Here is a 24,026-nt window from a genome sequence, read left to right as displayed (position 1 = left end):
TGTCACTCAATGTAAGGCCACCTGAAAAGGAAAGAAAAGCAATAAGAAGTGACAGGAAAGATGGGAGAAATAGGAACAGAGGAGGGAAGACACAGAAAAAGAATGATACAGGCTAAGGAAGAAGTAGGCAGCACTACATCAATAAAAATTGTAATAATTTTCAACTCTGCCAGTGCAAATAAGTTCTAACATGAATTAATGCGGTGCAAGTTAGAGTCGGTCGGTTAGGTTAGGAAGAAAAACGCACCAGCATTTGCTGTTTGTTGATTTGCTCTCCCAAGGTGTCTGGTTTACGAATTCCATGCCTGTCTTTGAGACGATTTAACCATCCAATACTGAAATCACACTCGACTTCTATATTCATTTTACTGTGAAACTCTCTTGCTTTTTCTTGTATGAGGGCCAGAAATAATGTGCTTCCTTAGATCTTGCTAAGCAAAACCACTCGTACAATGAAGAGTATGCCATTTTTTCAATGGACTTACTTTTTTCGCTTTTCATGAAAAATTCATTAAGCTTGGATGCTTGGATCATGACATCATAAATCACCGAATTTCCTACATTATATTCAGTCATCAGTGTTTTATAATGTTCGCCATTTTCAAGTCTATTGCATATGTCCAGCTTCTGTTTCAAGGTAAGCATGACACGCTTACGTTTAGTTTGCTCTTTAGGCATTTTGGTGTAGAAATTACCGTCCATCAGAGCAACACAACAGCAAGAGAGCTTGTTTACTGTCTGGTGGTAAAAAGCAGACTGGTGATTTGTAGAGGGTGTGGAGGATTACTGGGAAAGAGGGGGAGAGGAGGGGTGGTTGAGGATTTAGCCGAAAATGCCTTCACCTCGCTTTGTCCAACTTCACCCAGCCTCGCATGACACGATAAAATGGCAGTTTGGCGGTCCATTCAAATTGGCGTACAGTTATAACTTACTGACACATTCACCAGCCCTTGAATTTTCCCGTTTTTCTGAGTATTCCGTTTGTCTGGATACCGGATAGCTGGGATTGTACTGTATATTCATAAGCAAAAAAATTATTCACCAGAAAACATGATCAGTCTGTGAAAAAGATAAAGGCTGTGAATGCTATTGTATAACAGTACTGACCTATTATAGAAGGCAACAGATGTTGCCTTTACTTCAATAATAGGTCAATAAGTCTGCCATGAATTGTAGTAAAATATATGAATTCATTGTAAAATATATGAACTGTAGTAAAATACAGTATATGGAAGAAGAGTGAGAGTGAGTGTGGAACTGTGTGGCTTCCATAACAGCCAGTGATGTATGTCGGCGGACCAAATATCTGCGGCAACATGGACAGCAATGCAAATGCTTCCAAGGCTGTCAAGAGGCTAAGTTTAATCTTTATAATCCAGTGATGTGGTTTAAGGTCTATTCTTGCCATTACCACATGATACTGTTCAGGTACAAATAGTAACAGGAAGACCATGCTGGACAAAAAAAAAAAAAAAATCATCAGTGTGTGCGTGTGTGTGGTTCTCATTTCGTTTTTGAAGGCTCCAACATGCTTTCATGCATCGGCCTTGGTCACCTAATGGCAGCCCTCCATGCTGCTCGACCTCTGGCAACGTTCCTCTTCAATCCTTTATCCCTCAGGTCACACTCAGTGACTCCATCCCAGGTCTTTTTTGGTCTACCTCTCTCTATCCTACCCCTAACATTAATACTCCTCACTTTCTGGACCCAATCATCCCCCATCCCCTCCACATGCCCAAACTATCTCAATGTACCTCTCCTCATCACAACACCAATACACTCTAGTCCCATCCTACCTCTAAATTCTTCCATTGTAAACCTAGCCCCCCAAGGCCTCACATTCAGGGACGCAAAGCACATCCACCTAATCATCGCTATTTCTGTATGTTTGAGCTGGCAAATATCCTCTTCCTTTGCCGCCCAGGTCTCACTACCATACAGCATTACTCTCCTAACATACGAGGCATACAAAGATCCCTTACCATGGAGGCAGAGCGCTCTCAATGTCAGGAGAGGTAACAGCTCCCCGAACTTCTTCCAACCACTCCTCACTCTAGCCACAGAGCTAGCTCCAGCCCCACCTCCACCACATAAAATGTCTCCCAAATAACAATACTCTTCCACACTCAAGAGACTCACCAGCAAGTTCAATCCTTTCACACCTGGCAAGCTCCACATGCACTCCCCGACAGACTGCACACATGATAGCAGCATTATTTCGCAGTCTACCTCTAATACCACTACATCTCATATGCATCCACTTATCATAAACACTGCACAAGAAGGAATTTCTTCCCACGCCTTTGTGGCAAATCGCACATGGTCACTCCCCCTCTTCTTTGACAGGACCACCCCCATCCCTAGATACCATCACTTTTGTTTCATCTGCATTTACTCTTAAGCCTTTGTGCCCCATACCATCTCTACATTTCCTAAATCTTTCCTCTGCCTTCCTTTCATTCTCTGCAATCAACACCAAATCATCGGCATATGACATCTCCCACAGGAGTCCATTTCTGAAGTCACATGAGAGGGCTTCAAGTACCATAATAAACAGAGGCCTCAAGACTGACCCCTGATGCACACCAACATTCACGGAAAACTCCCAACTCAAATCTCCGCTCATTCTTACCTGGGTGCATGTACCCACACACATGGCCATAACCACCCTAACCAGCCACTCCTCGATCTCAAGTTTTCTCACTGCCCACTTCACCACTTCTTTAGGGACTCTGTCAAAGGCCTTCTCCAAATCAACAAAAACAAAGTAAAGTTCTCTTTTCCTTCCTATATATTTTGCCCGAAGCTGTCAACAATGAATAGGGCATCAATGGTCCTTTAGCCTAGCATAAACCCAAATTGCATCTCATCAATATTCACTCTTTCTCTAATCATACCTTTCAGAACTCTCTACATTACCTTCATTATCTGGTCCAAAAGCTTTATGCATCTATAATTTCATCTTCCCAGGCCATCACTCTTCTCACTGTACACCTTTCCCCTTGTAGGTGTGTGTATGTGTGTGTGTGTGTGTGTGTGTTCTTACCTAATTGTATCTTTACAGGAATGAGTCAAGCTCGTACTGTCCCGTGTCTTAAACCATATTTATTGTACATATCCTTAAATTTGTGAATTGTTTTGGCACACACTATTTCATTCGGTAGTGCATTCCACTGATCAATTGCTCTGTTTGGGAAACTGAATTTCCTTACGTCTTTATCACCTCTCTTCTTATGCAGTTTTTTGCAGTGTCCTCTTGCTGATGCTTCTCCTTATGTTAAGTACCGTATTTCGCGGCATGTAAGACGCAGCATTGTGAAAGACGCACCCTAATTCTGGCAGGGCAGTTCTGTGAAAAAAAAGTTTGCCCCAACCAAGACTGCAGTAAGGTTTCTTGATAAGAGCCATTACCACACAGATACACACTCACCTTTCAGAATCTATTCATTACTGATCATCAGCCTTTGGTTTCTTTTTTTATATACAAAGAATGGTACAGGAAAAGAAAACAAATGCCCTTCTTGACAAACGTGACTGATATGAGCCACTATCACTTAGATACAACACTCACCTTTCAGAATCTATTCAGTACTGCTCATCATCCTTTAGTTTCTTCTTTTATGTACAAAGAATGATACAGGAAAAGAGAACACAAAACCCATCTTAACAAAACGTGACTTCAAACCACGAGGCCATCTCAACTTTGTTGATAAAAATGTATCAGTAAACTGATCTAAACACTGTTTTTAATATTTTATGAATTTAAAACCACAAATGAAGTCAATAAACTCTATTCTTTTCATTCACTGACGAAAAACATAAAGTACAATGAATGTTCACATCAGTTCATTTATCCTAAAAGAACCCCGTCATATTCCACACCTGTTACTTGAATTTCCCTCACATTGCCTTGACTCAAGCACAATATCAGACGACTACCATCATTAATCATGCACTCTAACTAACCTGTAATTACCTCCACAAATAATATAAAAAGGTAGCACTTGTAAATACACAAATTACAATGTTTTACAACCGAAGTTCAATATAGCAAGGCTGCTTGGGAACAGGATAGACAGCTGTTTTTACTCTCTTCTCTCAGTATCACTCCTTCACTGTCAGCTATGTTTGCCTTGCAGCATCAACAAATAAAAATGTATGCTTCACTGATCATAATTTACTATAAACATTCATTTCAAAACATACTATGGTGAAAACATCCATTGTTACACCTTAGTAACACTGCTGCCTCCCAGTCGCTAGACAGCAGTCTCTACCCCTTCCTCTCAGTATCACTTCCTCACTGTCAGCGATGTTTCCCTTGCAGCATCAACAGTTAAAAATACGTTCTTCACTGATCACAATTTACTAAAAACAGACATTCATCTCAAAACATGTCGAGAATGGTGAAACTATCTCTTAGCAACACTGCTGCATCCCAAGCGCTAGACAACTGGCTCAACCCTCTTCTCGTCAGCTGTTTTCCTTGCAGCATCAACAATTAAAAATGCATATTTCTCTTACCAGAATTTGCTAAAAACTGACATCCATCTCAAAACATTCGAGTACTGTGAAAACATCCATTTTTGGTCTTGACACTGCTGCCTCCTAGTCGCTATGGTACACACACACACACGCACACATGTACACACCACATGCAACATTCGCTCACCTCTGAAACATTTACATCAGTCCGTTTTGGAGTACCCAGTGGCTTTATTATATGCCAAAAACATCAAAATGTATTTGGTTGTTCAATATAAATATCATCACTTAAGGACATGAAACATCTCAAACAATTTATTCATCCAAACATCGTCAGTGCAAGACTAAAGGTGTACAGCACCATTGATCCTAAATTTTCCATGGTTGCATCTGTCATGATCACCTAAAACCTATATTCACTTCATATTACTGACATGGTGAAAATTTCACTGCCTTCAAATCCTGAGAATTCATCACTACTTCCCCGAGTCCTGAAGCATCACTGGAAGTCATCACCTCAGTCATCATCACTGTTTCACTGTCACTTTCATACAGTAAATGGTCCTCAGTACCATCCATTGAATTGCTTATACCACACTTCATACGATTTTAACTTGGCAATCGTTTTAACTGAGCACAGGCGATATTCAGACTTGGGGCATTTGATACAGCCCACATTAACCTCCTCAGTACGTTTCCTGAACTGAATAAAATCATATGGCGAGCATGAATAAACTACCCTATAAAATACATTGCTGGGCTGAAGGGATTATAATAAGCGGATTATCAGTTCCCTAGCCTGACTCTTCCCACTTCTACTTCCTTAACTACACCCACACCAAACTCTCACACCTACACCTTAGGATTCTGTCAAAGGCCGTAACGTCCAAAATGGCAAACGATTTTACAACCTAACCTAACAAATTTGGACGTTACGGCCTAAATGATCCCCATTGCCGATCATGAGAGCTTTGCTTAGGCAGCAGAGATGCAGAGAGTGAACGTTGTCAATCATTCTGATCGCTTCGTCTGCTAAGAATACAGCAGAAATGGCGGACGCTGATATGAATGCCCGTCAGGCACTGCTATTTCAGATATTGCATCAGTTATGCTACTCAGTGAATTTTATCCTATTTTCATAACAAAATACTGTAATTGGGTGTGCCCTGAGTTGCATAGACATTGCTAAAGTACTTCACTTAGCTGAAAAAGTGAAGCTGTAACTTCGTTAGCTTGCTAGAGTAGGGTGTACGCTAGACACTAAACTGCTAAGTTGCTAAATTGCTAAACCCCTTGACGGTACTGGCCAGTTGAGCTGAAAACAATCCCGTGAATGCTTTGTGTTCTTGAACTTGCATGTTTTAATATCTGCTGCATATATACACTCACAAAATATCACAAAAGTAACTGACCTAATTAGGGTTACTGAATTTCCATACGTGACGAAAGTCTGTTTTGATGACTTGGCAGTTTCACTAGCCAGCATCTCTCCAGCATGATTGCTTTGCTAGTTAGTGAATGGATGGCAAGCAAAGTGGTCATGATTGCCTTTCAGAAGGTTAGCAGACAGTTCACCAGTGATCATGTACGTTAGCTTGCTGGAATAGTGCGGATGCTAAACTGTTAAATTGCTAAACCGCTAAATATCTTCACGATGTTAGCCAGTTGAGCTGTAAACAAACCCGCGAAAGTTTTATGTGTTTCTGATCTCGGGTGTTTCTTAAATCTGCTGCATACACACACTAGTGTATATTATTTTTAAAAATAAAATAAAGTCTGCATACTGTAGAAAACACCTGTGGTTGCTAAGCATTGAGATGATCATCTTTATAAGAGTTTCTTCTCAGTGAAGCCTAACTAACCTGCCTTAGTCTAACGTGCAGGACGCATGGGGATATTTAAAGGTAACTTTGAGACAAAAAAGTGCGTCTTATATGCCGCGAATTACGGTAATCATTTATGTCTATTTTCTCCTTCCCTGATTTGCACTTATATAGCATTATCATGTCACCTCTTTTCCTTCTCTCCAGTAGTGTTGGTAGATTCAGTTTATTTAGTCTTTCTTCATAGCTTAGGTCCCTTAAGCTTGGTATCCATCTTGTAGCGGCCCTTTGAACTTTTTCAATCTTGTCTAAGTGTTTTTTGAGATGAGGACTCCAGACTACTGATGCATATTCCAGGGTTGGTCTAATGAATGATGTTATTATCCTTCTTAGCATGTCTTCATTTATGTATGTGAATGCTATTCTCATATTTGCAAGCAGTGTATACATGTTCCGTACCTTCTCGCTAATGTGGTCAGCCAGAGATGGTCCATTATTGATAATCACACCTACTAAGGATTTCAGGGGCAGTGTCCAACTGTTTTTTTTAAATAACGTCTCAACAAAGCGTCGGACAAGGATTTAACTTTGGCAGTGCATGTTTGAGACCCCGACCTAATTTGTAAAATTATGCTTTTGTACCAAATGTGTATGATTAAGGCATTTATAAGAGTAAATGTAGGGTAAACTTAGCTAAAATCGTCAGAGGCATGTAGCGAGGCTAGCTTCGGTCACGATACAAGCCCCGCCCACAATTCGGAACGTGACGTCGGTGTGACGTAATAGTAATCACCGACGCAAGTGGCATTTCTATCTTTCTAACCCCCCCCCCCACATACTGTACTCTCTCTCTCTCTCTCTCACACACACACACACACACACACACACCGAAGTAATATTTCACCCCTACTATACATTCAGTATGGTCCTTATATGAGAAGAATGTTTGCGAAATCTATCTATGCTCGCCATTGCTGAAGTATCGGTTTGGTAATGTCTCGCCTGTCGGCGGCCGCCACATCACCTCGCCCAGCGGTGCCGGCTCAGGCAGTGATTACTACCCTTCAGAAGTGAATAAGTCATATTGACGTCACAATATGTGTAAGAGGGCGATGCATATACTATGTACTAATAGGGAGTCTGGAGGGATGTACAGTCACTCTAAAAATCAGCCGCAGCTCAGAAATATGAGTAACCCTGAGGCATTGAATCTGAAGCAGCTTACATAAAGACAGAACTGCCACTTGCGTCGGTGATTACTACTACGTCACACCGACGTCACGTTCCGAATTGTGGGCGGGGCTTGTATCGTGACCGAAGCTAGCCTCGCTACATGCCTCTGACGATTTTAGCTAAGTTTACCCTACATTTACTCTTATAAATGCCTTAATCATACACATTTGGTACAAAAGCATAATTTTACAAATTAGGTCGGGGTCTCAAACATGCACTGCCAAAGTTAAATCCTTGTCCGACGCTTTGTTGAGACGTTATTTAAAAAAAACAGTTGGACACTGCCCCTGAAATCCTTAGTAGGTCCTTCTCTCTTTCTGATGTGTATAGGGTTTTATTTCCTAACTTATAATCCCAATCAGGTCTTTTTCCACTTTTACCAAACTTGATTACATGACACTTGTCCACATTGAATTCCATTTGCCACGTATTACTCCATTCATGAAGTTTATTTAATTCTTCTTGTAGCTCTTTACAAGAGTCTGTGTTAGTAATTCTCCTTTGTATTTTTGCATCATCTGCAAACATATTCAGATAGCTCTCATTTCCAGTGTTAGTGTATACATCATTTAAATACACTAAAAACATGATTGGTGCCAGCACTGAACCCTGTGGTACTCCACTAGTCACTTCTTTCCATGATGAGTAGTTTCCTCTTGGTACTGTGTGTGTGTGTGTGTGTGTGTGTGTGTGTGTGTGTTTATTTAGAGCAAAAGCAAAAATATTAGCTGATTCAACATGACACCCCAAAACAATCATAAACTACATATGTGTGTGTGTGTGTGTGTGTGCGTGTGTGTGTGTGTGTGTGAGAGAGAGAGAGAGAGAGAGACTTACATTTCATAATCTTGCCAAATGTAAGGTATCCATCCATTGTCTTGGCCACTATGGCAGCCACCTCCCTAAAATAAAACTCCACAAAACCATAGCCGCAGCTGCGTCCAGTCTGTGGGATAATGATAAAAATAATCATTACAAACCAATTTATGTACCCAATAAAAAATGTTCCCAATCATATATTATGCCCCTGTTGGGCAAGCAACGGTTAGAGCTTCTGGTGTTCTATCAGCATAAATCTGATATAAAAGGCTTCACCACAACATGCACTTTCTACTATAAAGTGATCCCTCAATTATCCATGGTAATAGAGCCATCGGTATGTTCGGATACGGATGATGTCCACATATGGAGCATTACCGTACCTATATGTACAGTACCCCTCCTAATTGTGGCAGTGATCTTCAGTCTTTCAGTTATTCAGACATCAAAACACACATGGGAATATCCAATGTAATGCTAGACACTACAAAAGCAATGCATAAACAACAGATATCCATAAAATAAAATAAATGAAGAATCGATGTAGTGCTACTGTTGGGTGTCTGCCCTTTCCTCTCCTCCATCTTTCTTTCCTTCCATTCTCTTCTGTCTTCCTTTCCTTCATTCTTTCCTTGTCCTTCTGCCTACGGGTAACTTTACACTCCCTCTTCTGTCATTCTTTCCTTCAGTCTTTCCTCTTCCTTCTGCCTGTGGGTGACTACACTTAGTGACAAGCCAAATGGTTTCCTGTACACCAGGAAACCATTTACTATGCTGGGTAGTAACCATATAACCAAATTTTGGCACCTGGTGGTTTAGTGGGTAATTATTGCACTCCAATCGGATTGAGCCAGTGAAGGTTTATATCCAAGGAGTGGTTGGGGTTGACGGCTCATGTAATGCCACTCAGGGATGAGTGAGGCTGGTCACTCTCATCTTAAATGTCTGGACCAACTGCCTAGCCCCGGGCTCCTACGCTCCTCATGAAGCAATGTAGGACTGGATGACGGATGGACAGATGAAGACGACGAAGGTCTTCTTCCGCCCCAAATTGTAATCAATTCTTTCTTGGTCCATGGCCCATCTTTCCACAAAATATTCAAAATTTCATTGAAATTCACTGAGAACTTTTCGAGATACTGTGCAGGATACTCCGGATCTGGATCTGGATCCGTCCCAAAATGTAAATAATTTTCTCCTTGTCCCATGGCCAACCCTTCCACAAAATTTCATCAAAATCCGTTCATGACTTTTTGAGTAATCCTGCTAACAGATATGTGGATATAAGATCTGGATCCAGATCTGGATCTGCCCCCAAATTTAATCAATTCTTTCTTGGTCTACCGTTCCACAAAATTTCACTGAGAACATTAAAATTTCACTGGGAACATTTGGTGATATTGTATGGGATACCCAGGATTTGGATCCGGATCAGTCCCCAAAATTTAATTTCTTCCTTGGCCCATGGCCCACCCTTCTACACAAAATTTCATCAAAATCTGTTCCCAAATTTTGGAGTAATCCTGCTAACAGACAGACACACAAAAAAACAAACCAATGCCTCCAAAAACATAAGCTCCTTGGCAAAGGTAATAATAATCCATCCATCCATCATCCAATCCTACGTTGCCCCATGAGGAGCGTAGGAGCCCAGGGCTAGGCAAGTTGGTCCTGACATACAGTACCCTCGCGTCCAACACGCGTTAGTCCAGCACGATTCACGTCCAGCACGGAGAGCAAATAATTACTGTAGTATTATTTAGTACAATTTAATTACTGCAACACGAGTGTGTTACCATAACACGCACAGAGCTCCGAGAAGTGGGCGAAATCCGCAGAGTTCACCTCAAGCACGATCACCCCTGGTCCAACACGGTCATACTGGACATTCCCATGATGATGATAGCCAATGAAAACTTCTGATCAAGTAGCCTTCCCCACCCTCTATCGTGACGTGATCGTGATGCCACCCAATTGAAAACGCTTCTGCTGTCACATGATGTTTTGTTTAAATTTCTCCTGCCACAGTGCCACTCAGTCGCATAATTCACATTGGAAGGTGCTTTTTTGTTGCTGCATTTTCTGCCCTCGTTACTGCATTTTACCCTGCTCACGATGCCTAGGAAGCCTTCTGAGAACCCCAAGAAGTGTCGGCACCTCCCTCAGGCCACCAAGCTAGAAAGCATCGAGAGGAAGAAGGAAGGGGAAAGTTGACATTGCCAAGGCCTACGACATGAATGAAGCCAACGTGAGGACCATAATAAAAAACCAAGACAAGATCCTGGCAGCCGAAGGCTATCACACAGCACTTCATACCAGGTTTGCCGAGGATACGATGGTAAATTGGAACGGTAACGTGGTAAAATTGCCGACGATACCACGGGCATTTGGAATTCATCTGGATGGATTCCTGCCGAGGATACGACTGGCAAAACAGTGTGACCAAAACCCAGGCGACTCGACAGAGAATGTATCGTACTACAGCATTGAACATTTAGCCTGACACTGAATACATATTAATATTTTAGAATAAATATCAATCGTTTTGAAACCCTTCTCATCAGCGTGTGTACCAGTTTATAAACAAAGTTGCTTCTCCTTATTCTCTACCGAGTCAGCGACAGCGATCATTTCCACAGTCACGAGACGGGGCTCCAGCAACAGTGTGAGAAGTATGCCCTTTGCCGAGGATTACAGAGTGCTAGGACAGGCAGAAGCAGGACCTTCCATGGCTGTGGACGAAGATAGTGATTCTGAGTGTGATTTCGAAGGATTTATGAGGGAGGTTGAGGAGGAGCAACAGCTATTACCCGCTAGTGACGCCAGCAGCCATCCTCCGGGGACCCAGTAGGACTACCTACAGCCTTGGATACCACCTTCCATTCCCAGCAAGCCCAGCAACACTATCCTAAAAGGTCAGTTATCATTCATAGTACAGTACCATTTATTATAATTACAATAGTACCAATATATGTATAGGTATATGGTAGGTATTTAGGGTGACTTTTCCTAGGGTTGCTGACATAATTAATTTTCCCCCATAAGCTCTATTGTTAGTCCAACACGTTTTTGGTCCAACACGTGACCCATGCATGACAATATTACCATGTTGGACGCGAGGGTACTGTATAAGATAAGAGTGGCTAATAATAATAATAATAATAATAATAATGGTAATAATGATAACAGAAAGTGCTCAGAGAGTGCATACTTCCACCTTCCCACAAAATTTCACGGACGTTCACTGGGAACTTCTGGAGATATTGTGCAGGATACTCCGGATCTGGATCTACCCCAAAATTTAATAATTATTTCCTTGGCTCACGGCCCACCCTTCCACAAAATTTCATCAAAAACTGTTCATAACTTTTTTAGTAATACCGGATCCGGATCCGTGGATATGGGATCCGCATCCAGATCTGCCCCCCAAAGTTTAATAAACTCTTTCTTGGTCCATGGTCCACCTTTCCACAAAATTTCATTGAAATTGATCGAGAACTTTGGAAATACAGTACTGTCCAGGATACTTCTGATCCAGATCTGGCCCAAAATTTAATATTTTCTTCCTTGGCCCATGGCCCACCCTTTCATAAAATTTCATCAAAATCCATTCACAAATTTTTGGGTAATCCTGCTAACAAACACACAAACAAAGCAATGCAGGGTAAAACATAACCTCCTTGGCAGAGGTAAAGAATGCTGAAAGAAATGGAGGACCAAGTTGCATGTTGTTTAGGTATAGGAACAGTCATGTAGATGACTGAAGCAAGCTGCAAAATATAGAAACCCAATGTCTATCTATCTATCTATTGCCAGATGCCATAATCCCGTAAGGGGTGGCCATTTGACTCTGAATTATTTGTTTTACAGGGAGGGGCACTAACCCTCCACCAACCCACTTGACACTTAAGGAGCACGTATGGTTTGGTCATATGGTTACCACCCAGCGTTGTAAATGGTTTCTTGGCTTACAGGAAACCATTTGGCTTGTCACTCGATGTAAAGCCACCTGTAATAATGTCAGGGATTAAATGACAGAGTGGATAGACAAGGATTGTGGAAAGTATTAAGAATATATGGAGTAGATGGAAAGTTGTTGAATGCTGTGAAGAGTATGTATGATGGTGCTAAGGCTGCAGTGCATGTGGATGGTGAACTAAGTGAATTTTTCTCTTTGGAGGTTGGGTTGAAACAGGGATGTGTCATGTCTTCATGGTTGTTCAATCTGTTCATGGATGGGGTAATAAAAAAGGCACAAGGTAGGGTAGTGGATGTTGGAGTGGCCCTGGTGAGAGAGGATAGTGTTTGGAAATTCCCTGTACTGTTGTTTGCAGATGATACTGTGTTGTTGAGTGAAGACGAAGGGGAGCTGCATGGCTTGGTGGATGAGTTTGGGAGAGTGTGCAAGAAACGGAATCTAAAGGTGAATGTAGGGAAGAGTAAAGTGATGGTCTTTGAGAGAGGTGAAGTAAGTGAATGTACTATGAGGTTAGATGGTGAGGAATTGGAAAATGTGAGTACGTTTAAGTACTTGGGTAGTGTGATGAGTAAGGATGGAGGTTTGGAGGGTGAAGTACTTGAAAGGGTTCGGCAGGGAAGAAAGGTTGCTGGTTCTTTGAAAGCAGTGATAAGAAACAGGGAAGTGAGCATGGAAGTGAAAAAGTTACGACATGACAGTATTGTGATACCAACTCTAACATATGGAAGTGAAGCTTGGACATTGTTGGAAGGACACAAGTCAAGAGCGAGAGCAGTGGAAATGAGTTATTTAAGAGGAGCCTGTGGAGTCACATGGAGAGACAGGCTGACAAATGAGGATATAAAGGAGCATTGTGGTGTGGATGTGGATGTGATAGGAAGTGTTATGAGGCACACTGAGGTGGTTTGGCCATGTGGAGGGGATGGAGGGTGAAAGACTGACGAAGAGAGTGTGTGTGTGTGAGGTGGAGGGGGGAAGAGGGAGGGGGAGGCCGAGGATGAGATGGAGGGATGGGGTGGAGAGGTATATGAGAGAGGGGGGTGTGAGTTGGGAGCAGGGCAGTGAAATGGCGGGGACGACGTGGAGGTGATTTGTTTATGGCCACCCCAAAAGGGATTGAGGCATCTGTCAATAGATAGATAGATAGATTAAATTAAACATTTTTTTCTACTCATCTGAAATAATATGACTATACTTAAAAGGACTGAACTAAAAATTCTTACCTTCTTACTACACTTAAATGGATTTACCTAAATGATCAAATCCTCTTACTACACTAGAATGGACATAACTTCTCACTACATTTAAATGGACAGACTTACTTACTACATTCAAATTGATACCATAATACATATGGTAACACATCTTGACCTCAAATGCAAAGACAATATACCTCACCTTCTTACTACGGGCAAGCAGAACATTCTTCACATCACCAAACTGGGAGAAGTACTCATTCATTTCATTTTCAAAGAATCCATAGGGAATGCACCCCAAATATATTACACCTCCCTTTTTTTGCTTTTGCTTCTCATCCTGTGGGGAAAAAAAAAAAAAAAAGACATAAAAATTAATAAAAAATATCACAAGAATCTTCATTCACTCATCATCTAATCCTGTGTTGTCTCATGAGGAGCATAGGAGGGGTAGGCAAGTTGGTTATGACATTTAAGATGAGAGTGACCAGCCTCACTCAACCCTAAATGGCCTTACGTGAGCAATAAACACCAATCATCCCTTGGATATGAACCTGCCCAGTCTCAATCCAATTGGAGCACCTAAATTACCCACTAAACCACCAAGCGCCATAATCTGGTTACATGGTTACCATTCAGCGTAGTATATGGTTTCCTGGTGTACAGGAAATCATTTTACTTGTCACTCAGTGTACAGCCACCCTTAGACACAAGGAAGAAGAAAGAATGAAGGAAAGAAAGACAGAATGGGAAGGAAGGAAAGAGGGAAGGAAGAGAGGAAAGGGCAGTCACCCGAGAGCTGCACTATATCGAGTGAGTGGATGGTGAGTGCCCCCCACCTACTTGTTCCCTTACTTACCAACTTTCAGGGATACAGACTTTTCTGAGATACTTTATAGCATACAGTACAGTTATACAGTAGGTACATGGTGGTAGGTCAGGGCACCCATCATCCACTCATTCAAGGTAGCTAGTGCAACTTTTCACCCTCTGTCTCTCACCTCAGTGACAGCACTAGGTAACATACCAAATGGTTTTCCTTACCCCCAGAAACCCATTTACTACACTGGGTGGTAACCATATACCATAATCATATAACTCCTGGTGATTTTGTGAGCTAAGACACTTCAGCCAAATATCAAAACTCTTCTACACACTCAAGAGACTCACCAGCAAGTTCAGTCCTTTCACACCTGACATTCTCCATCTGCTCTACCTGGCACACTGAACACATGAAATCAGCATTATCTTGCAGTCTACCTCTAATACCACTACATCTCTCATGCACCCACTTATCACAGACACTGCACAAGATGGAATTACTTCCTACACTCTTGCGGCAAATCGCATATGGCCACTCTCCCTCTTCTTTAACAGTACCACCACCAGCCCTAGGTACCATCACTTTTGTTTTATCTGCATTTACTCTTAAGCCCTTCTGCCCCATACCATCTCTCCACTTCCTAAATCTTTCTTCTGCCTCTTTAATTCTCTGTAACCAACACCAAAGCATCAGCATACAACATCTCCACAGGAGTCCATTTCTGAAGTCATGTGAGAAGGTTTCAAGTACCATAATAGAAAACATAGGGATCAAAACTGACCTCTGGTGCACACCAACATTCAAGGAAAACTCCTCAATCAAATCTCCATTCACCCTTACCTGGGTGCAAACATCCACATACGTGGCCTTAACCACCCCAATCAGCCACTCCTCGATCCCAAGCTTTCTCATTGCCCACTTCACCAGCTCTGTAGGGACTCTGTCAAAGGCCTTCTCCAAATCAACAAAAAACACAGTTCCTTTTTCTTTCCTACATATTTTTTGTGATGCTGTCGAACAATGAATATAGCATCAGTGGTCCCTCTACCTGGCATAAACCCAAACTGCAACTCATCAATATTCACTCTTTCTCTAATCATACCTTCCAGAACTCTCTCTCTCTTACCTTTATTATCTGGTCAAAAAGCTTTATGCCTCTATAATTTCCTCTTTCCAGGGCATCACCCTTCCCCTTGTACACAAAACAATTACACTCTTCAGCCAATCATCTGGGACAACACACTCATATAAAATCATATTTATCTGGTCAGTGACTAACTTCACTCCCATATTTCCTGAGGCTTTTAACATTTCAGCAGTCAACCCAGACACACATGTTACCTTCCCCACCTGCATCCTGCCTATTGTCCCGCTCACAATAACAATGTCAATTAAAGTCCATGCGCCAAACACTGGATCTGCTGGCTCCAAACCTTCCCTGTCCTAGTAAAATTCCTCATTCAATAAATGGCTGTAAAGCTCTCTCCATGCATCTTTAACCCGTGGACGCTGGGCTAAAATCTGCTCAAGCCTGAACCCAGTAAAAAAGAGATTTACAAGTAATCCCTCTACTATCCGACGTAACAGAGCCAAAGGCATGTCCGGAAAGTGGTCCCATCCGGATAGTGAGCCCCAGCCTTCTGGACTTGTATTTATGGACCCTAACCTAGCCTGACTCAGAAAAACACCTACACAACTCCCTACTGTACATGCATAGCACCTATTTAAGACCCAATTCACACCAATACAGGACATAAAAGACTGAAATAGATGCAAAGGAACCAGAGAATGAGGTTTTAGAGGTGAGTATATACAATATTAAACATTCTGGGTACTTACAACAAGTCCCTGGCTCCTGGACTAGTACTTATGGACCCTAACCTAGCCTAACTCAGAAAAACACCTCCCTACTGGACATGCATAGCATCTAAGACCATGTTCACACCAATAAGGGACATAAAAGAGTGAAATGAGGTTTTAGAGGTATGTATGGAAAATCTATCTATCTATCTATTGCCAGATGCCTCAATCCTGTTTGGGGTGGCCACAAACAAATCGCCTCCAAGTCGCCCTGTCCCCCGCCATTTCACTGCCCTGCTCCCAACTCACACCCCCCTCTCTCATATACCTCTCCACCCCATCCCTCCATCTCATCCTCGGCCTCCCCCTCCCTCTTCCCCCCTCCACCTCACTCACATACACTCTCTTCGTCAGTCTTTCACCCTCCATCCTCTCCACATGGCCAAACCACCTCAGTGTGTTCCCCATAACGCTTCCTATCACATCCACATCCACACCACAACGCTCCATTATATCCTCATTCGTCAGCCTGTCTCTCCACGTGACTCCACAGGCTCCTCTTAAATACGGTAACTCATTTCCACTGCTCTCACTCTTGACTTGTGTCCTTCCAACAATGTCCAAGTTTCACTTCCGTACGTTAGAGTTGGTATCACAATACTGTCATGTAGTAACTTTTTCACTTCCATGCTCACTTCCCTGTTTCTTATCACTGCTTTCAAAGAACCAGCAACCTTTCTTCCCGGCTGTACCCTTTCATGTACTTCACCCTCCAAACCTCCATCCTTACTCATCACACTACCCAAGTACTTAAACGTACTCACATTTTCCAATTCCTCACCATCCAACCTCGCTGTACATTCACTAACTTCACCTCTCTCAAAGACCATCACTTTACTCTTCCCTACATTCACCTTTAGATTCCGTTTCTTACACACTGGAAAATACAGTACAATATGAATCATTCTGGGTACTTACAACAAGTCCCTGGCCATCTTGATGAATAACCCACCTCCTCTCAGACTCTGACAGTAAAAAGGAGTACCTGAAGAGCCTGCAGTATACTGTACATGAAGTCTTGCACTGAACTTAGTCATTTGCACTCATAATTCCATTTTCTTAACACTGCGCACTCTAGTCTTACTTGCGCTCCACTGTACCTTAATGAAATCAGTGTTGCACTCTGCACTTACGTTTACGCACTCAAAATTCCATTTTCTTAACACTACACACTCTAGTCTAATTTGCACTCCATTGTACGTTAATAAAATCAGAGTTGCACTCTGCATTGAAGTCTTTGCACTCAGAATTCTCATTTCTTATCCCTGTGCACTGTTTTTTTCACTGCACAATACTGTAAATTCTCATGTGGTCTAGTGGCGAGTTCTTGCTGTTTATTCACTGTCAGAGTTTGAGAGTAGCTGATGCAGGTGGCCTAGAGGTGCATCGCTGGGACATGGTGATGGACTACCCACTGCAGACGACTCTGAAGAGAGGCGCAAACTCACGTCCTGTGGCGACTCCACTGTGCCTGATGTGCTGGGCTGTGGCTCGGAGGATAAGGGCCTGCCTTGGGGAGGCAATGGTGTGGAGCCAGGGCTGGGCACAGCAGGGATCATGGGTCTGAAAAAGTTGTCAATGGTTGATTTATGCAAGGAATGACGATTTTGGCAATTAATGATGCGCTGCCTGAAAGTGTGCACTTCTTCCACAAGTCCCAAGGGCCCCATCTCCCTGTCACAGTCTGGGTGTTCCAGGTAGTCGAGAATGAACTCTACATGTTCCCAGAATGCACTCAGCTTGGGGATGGCTGGAGTAGTGTCACGCTGAGAGGAGTCTGCATCACTGTCGCCATCCTCATCGAAATCTTCAGACTGGGTACTGACACCTGCACCTGAAGATGTGATCTTGATATCAGACATGGTCTGATATCCAGGATCGCCCTCGTCGTCATCCAACCACTCGCGCACTTCGTCCACATCAACATTGTCGCCATGCGCACGTAGACGTGCATGGAAGTCATCCACGTCGAAACCTAGAAAATCGTGCTCCACATCAGTTCCGAGAAGCAGACGAGGCCAACCATTTTCTAGAGTCTTGACAGGGACTTCCTTCCATGCATTGGCCTGCAGACTTGATGTTGTAGTGGCAAGGTTTTCCAAAGTCCGCTGGCCTCAAGTGTCCTGTCCCTCCCTGCGCTCGTCTTCGTCCTCGAGAACAACCATCACCTCGTCCAGGAACTTCCTTCGGTACAGCCTCTTCATTGCCACGATCACTCCTTGGTCCACTGGTTGGATGAGAGCAGTCATATTAGGTGGCATAAACATGCACCTAATGCAGCCATTCTCAGCCAACAAGTCCTTGTCGCACAGGTGGGCAGGTGCATTATCCAAGAGGAGGGCCTTTACCTGGTTGCGCGGGATTCCCAGTGTGTTCGTCTGGTAATGGATGATCTTGACGAAATGGAGGTGCAACCAGTCTTTGAAGATCTGGGCAGTGAACCAAGCCTTCGAAGAATGGTACCAAACAACAGGAAGAACATCCATCACCCCACGAAGACACCAAGGCTGCTTTGCATGGCCAACAATAACGGGCTTGAGCCGGAGCATGCCATTAGCAATGGCACAACACAAAGCAGATATCCGTTGCTTGGAGAGCTTGCGGCCAGGTACATGCTTCTCCGTCTCCTCGGCTAGAGTGTTCGTTGGCACAGAGTGATAGAATAAACCAGTTTCGTCAGCGTTGTAGACTTGACCGAGAGTGAGGCCCTCCCTGTTGATCAAGCCCTTCACCTTGTGCCAAAACTCTACTCCATCCTCGTTGGTGTCCAAAGCTTCGCCATGGGACTTACGGTTGGTAAGGCCATGTCGTAACTTGAACCTGAAGAGCCAGCCCTTGGATGCCTTGAAGTCAAAGGCATTGTGAAGCCTTGCGAAGTTCTCAGCAGCAGCCGTCAGCTCTGTGCCATGCACCAGCACGCTGTTGTCGATACCAAATCAATGTGGAGCGGTCGACTTCAGCATACCATGGAGTAAACATCATCTTCCTCTCCACGTTGCATTTGTTCTTCGACAAAAAGTCAGCCATGTACTGCATGAGTTTGTCACAGGATCTCTTGATATCAAACAAAGTAGATCAGGCCAGGTTGAATTCACAGAGGATGCATGAGGTTGACCAGCCTGCATCCACCTTGTCCAATATCTCCCTCTTCTTCTCTAGAGTCAAAACCACTCTCTTCCTCTTCTCGGGCAGTGGGGCCATCATCACACACACTAACAAGAGGCAGGAGAGCTGCAGAAGAGCCTGCAGCAGGTAGGGCACCACCACAAAAGCGAGCATGTAGGCAGCCATGACGACGAGCGTGCACTCACAACAAGAGACGGGCGGTAAGTGGAGGATGTAGGGGTGCTCTAGTGGACGGCGGCGGAACTACACACCAAAACACAGCTGGTCCGAGTTCAAATTACCGGGGGGGAGGGGGGGGGGGGGGGATTTTTGGGAATATTAAATCCCGGGACCAAATGTCTGGTAAGTGGGGTGTCCAGAAAGTGGGCATCCCGATAATACAGAAATTACTGTACTTCTAACCTAACATCTAAGAAACTATGGCAGTTGGGAAATTAATTAGTGTAATAGGAAAAGTATATGGTAGGATACTTATTGACAGTGTTAGGGAAATAACAAAGGAATTAATTGGAGAAGAACTGGGAGGTTTTAGGAAGGGAAGAGGTTCTGTAGATCAGATATTCTATCTTAGATCTTTAGTGGAAAAGTTTCTAGAGAAGAGAAAGAAGTTGCATGCGGCCTTCATGGATTTGGAGAAAGCATATGATACACAAGGATTGTGGAAAGTATTAAGAATATACAGAGTAGATGGGAAGTTGTTGAATACTGTGAAGAATATGCATGAGGGTGCAAAGGCTGCAGTGCGTGTGGATAGTGAACTAAGTGAATTTTTCTATTTGAAGGTTAGACTGAAATAGGGATGTGTCATGTCTCCATGGTTGTTCAATCTGTATATGGATGGGGTTATAAGACATACAAAGTAGGGGAGTGGATGTTGGAGCAGCCCTAATCAGAGAGGACAGTGTTTGGAAACTCCCTGTACTGTTGTTTACAAATGATACTATGTTGTTAAGTGAAGACGAAGGGGGGCTGCAAGGCTTGGTGGATGAGTCCGGGAGAGTATGTAAGAAATGGAATCTAAAGGTGAATGTAGGGAAGAGAAAAGTTATGGTCTTCGAGCAAGGTGAAGTCAGTGAATGAACACTGAGCTTGGATGAAGAAATGGAAAATGTGAGTGCATTTAAGTACTTGGGTAGTGTGATGACTGGGGATGGAAGTTTAGAGGGTGTCAGGTGAAGTGCTTGAAAGGGTACAAGGAAGAAAGGTTGCTGGTTCTTGAAACCAGTGATAAGAAGCAGGGAAGAGAGCATGGAAGTGAAGCTTGGACCTTGTTGGAGGGACAGAAGTCAAGAGTAAGAGCTGTGGAAATGAGTTATTTGAGAGAAGCATGTGGAGTCACACAGAGAGACAGACTGACAAATGAGGAAGTGAAGGATCATTGTGGTGTGGATGTGATAAGAAGCGTTAAGAGAAACACACTGGTTTGGCATGTGGAGAGGATGGACATTGAGAGACCAATGAGGAGTGTGTCTGTGAGTGAGGTGGAGGGGGGGAGAGGGAGGGGGGGAGAGGGAGGGGGAGGCCAAGGATGAGATGGAGGGATGGAGTGGAGAGGCATATGAGAGAGGGGGGTGTGAGCTGGGAGCAGGGCAGTGAAATGGCAGGGGACAGGGCGACATGGAGGCGATTTGTTCGTGGCCACCCCATACAGGATTAAGGCGTCTGGTAATAGACAGATAGATTACCTGTACTCACCAACTCCTCTTCTTGCAAATGAAAGTATCCCCGGGTCTGTAGGTTGTGTAATGATGAGGAATGACAAGAGGAAGAGGACCAATTTTTGCCACAAAAACAATGTGTTTGTGTGTCTGCCCACGGACCCGACTATGGCTTTGCTGTCAACGTGATAACTTCTCCATTACTAGATAAACTAGAAACAGTAGTGTCCAAGGCAAGCCATATGGCAACATCACGAGTTTTTTCCTAGTATCCTTGGAAAGAGGCTTGGCAGGGGTGGATGAGGCAAAAGTCGACATGAGGTGGGAATGAAACTGGTTGAGAAAGGTTAAGAAATTATTATCCTATACCTGGTAGAGTCACAGAGACGACTGAGGTGTGGTTAGGCGGGCTGGTGGAGTCTCCCCTGAGCTTTAGGTGAGGAGATAAAGTGGCAGCCACTTCAAACTGTGCCGGGAAAACAAGTGTGGTTCTTACTGAAACCTAGCGCCACCGTGTCACCAATTTTTTGACAGTTCTGACAAACACCCAGCGGTTAGTGGTTAATATCTCCACTGTTCATCACTACCCTTCCCTCATTATTCTTTACACACTGTTCACCTATGATATCCCTATCCTCCCTCTTCATCTGATTTGCCACCTTAAATGTCATATTCTTCCTTTTCACATGATTTAGGTTATCAAGTAAAAGTTTGTGTGACTCAGACTTCACCCTGCAAACCTCTTTCCTAGCTCTATGCTTGGCAAACAAAATTGCTGGATTATCCAATCTGGACTGGTTCTTGTCTTACCACTGATGGTTTATACTCAGGACATGGATGGTTGTTCAGGGCTGATCACATCAAGAGTGTGAAAAACCTTTAATGGATTGCCACCAATCTAATCTTGATATTTTTGAGCTTCTAAGGACATTTACTTACGATACTTCAACCTCATGTTCAAAGTGAGATGTGCAGGAGATTCTTGTCAGTGATCGGTTTCTAGAATAGTCCGCCTTCAGCAGCTGTGTCATCTCTTACTTTGTCATATTTCAAGAAGAGATTAGCTGAACATTTTGACAGGAGACTTTATGAAGCGTAACTTGGACAAAGGCTAACTTCCTTACTTCTGACTACTAGTTTGCTTGCACTAAGGGCTTGGGTGTTGTCCAGACCACAAGATTTGTGTACAGCAAGGCACCAGGTTTCATGCCTAATAGGGACTGTGAAAAGTGCCGTCAAAGTTGGGGCACTGACCTTAAGCCTATGGGAAATTAGTTAATAAGGACCAGGCTCATTAGAAAACTCATCCCCCTAGTGTATTTTCTACTTAAAATACATCCTAAAGTTACTTGAAATGTTCCTATTAACCTGATTTTAAATCTCTGTAGCCTATCCTGTGAAGCAGTGAACTCTAGGGGTGACACTATGTTATGTTTCTTTGCAACTTCATCATAAAACAGGTGGGCCTAGTCTTGAATTTCAGGCCCTGAAGCACTAATGCCTTCCCGGGTCCTCCTGTTCAACCACTGTAAAAAAAATAATGTTTAACCACTAGCATAACTGAGCTGTACTCAGTCACTGTTTTCATTCGTCTACCTCCGGTGCCTGGTTCAAAATACTTCTTCGCAAGGGCTAGATTGGCAGTTAATATTTGGCTGTCCTGTACCAATCTGCCAACTGAAATGCATTTTTCCTGAAGTTATATTTGCCCAGTGATCAGGGAAAACAGAAACATCTTAAATGCTGGGACCAACTGCCTAGCCCCAGGCTCCTACGCTCCTCATGGGGCAATGTAGGATTGGATGATGGATGGATGGATGGATCAAGAAATTTAATTTTGTATTGCAATTTATGCTTTTTATATATTATAATGAACTCTATTTCTTATAGAAATTTTCAGAGTGGTAGTCACGGAGTGTGACCTTTACCCTACGACCACCAAAACAAAAAAAAGGAATAGGTTAGGTATGGAATTACATTAACCTAACCTAACCTAATAATTTTTTTTTCCAGCAACCATAGAGTAAAGGCACGTGAATACCACCCTGCAAATTTCGACAGGAAATTGAATTTGGAATAAAAAAATATAAATTACACAATGAAATTATACTTTTTCTTGATCATTGGACCAATACAACTTTAGGAAAAATACATTAAAATTGGCTGATCAAAGTACAGGCATACCCCAAGATCCGGCGCATTGCTAAACGATGATTCGCTAGACCGAACAAAAGAAATGGGGGAACATTCCCACAATCCGAATGGCCATCGATTCGCTAGTCTGAACATTATGCTCCTCCCTAGGTTTAAAATAAGCGCATCAGAATGCAAATGGCGCAGAAGGCTATCCTGGTCCTCCCTCCATTCCCTCTCTTCTCCTCCAACCCCTGGTACCTCCTCCATCTCCCACCACACTCAGCACTGCCAGGCATGTTCCCTCCCCATCCCGCCACCCTCCCCCATCCCCACTTGTCTCCTGTGTGTGTGTGAGTGAGTAAGCGAGACTGGGAGGGAAGGTAGTAGGGTAGTCTGGCTTTCTTGTCCTCCTTCCCATCCCCCCCACCCCTGCTAGTCTCCCTCACCATCCCCAAACCTCACCCACCCCCACTTGTCTCCCTTCCCCACCTCCATTTGTCTCCCACCCAATCCCCCTGCCCTCCTCCACCCTTATTTGTCTCCTTCCCTGTCCCCCTACCCTCCCCCACACCAGCTTATCTCCCCCCTGTCTTCCCCCACCCCTTCTTACACCATTTCCACTATCACCTGGTCCACCTCCAGATCCAATTGAAGCACAAGATGACATATTTCCGCCAATTATTCTAATAAAGGATGCTAGAGTGTGACACTCAACTTGCAGACACACTGAACACATGCGGGAAAACAGGCCAAAATTGAGTGTTGGAGCTGGCGTCGACGTGGTGAGAAATCAAAACTTGTAAAATTTGTTGTGCCGGAAGGTGCGAAAATGCATTTCTTGTAGCAAATGCTCAATCACAGGAATATTTGATGGCTGCCGCAAAAATG

General features: G+C 43.3%; 1 protein-coding gene across 1 annotated transcript in view; it reads right to left on the bottom strand.

Moving 5' to 3' along the window:
• Positions 1 to 24,026, bottom strand: part of LOC145400662 (uncharacterized) — a 105,971-nt gene that overhangs the window by 66,914 nt on the left and 15,031 nt on the right. The window contains exons 3-4 of the mRNA XM_080273096.1: positions 13,738 to 13,875; positions 8,379 to 8,487 (exon numbers count right to left, since the gene is read on the bottom strand). Coding sequence (XP_080129222.1) covers positions 8,379 to 8,487; positions 13,738 to 13,875 — 247 coding nt within the window. The remainder of the gene's footprint in view (positions 1 to 8,378; positions 8,488 to 13,737; positions 13,876 to 24,026) is intronic.

Source organism: Coenobita brevimanus, chromosome 53 (genome assembly GCF_032717465.1).
Source record: "Coenobita brevimanus isolate Jiangsu-jjx chromosome 53, ASM3271746v2, whole genome shotgun sequence".
Lineage (NCBI taxonomy): Eukaryota > Metazoa > Arthropoda > Malacostraca > Decapoda > Coenobitidae > Coenobita > Coenobita brevimanus.
Note: the sequence above shows the minus strand (reverse complement) of the source record. Positions and strands in the feature narration are given on the sequence as shown.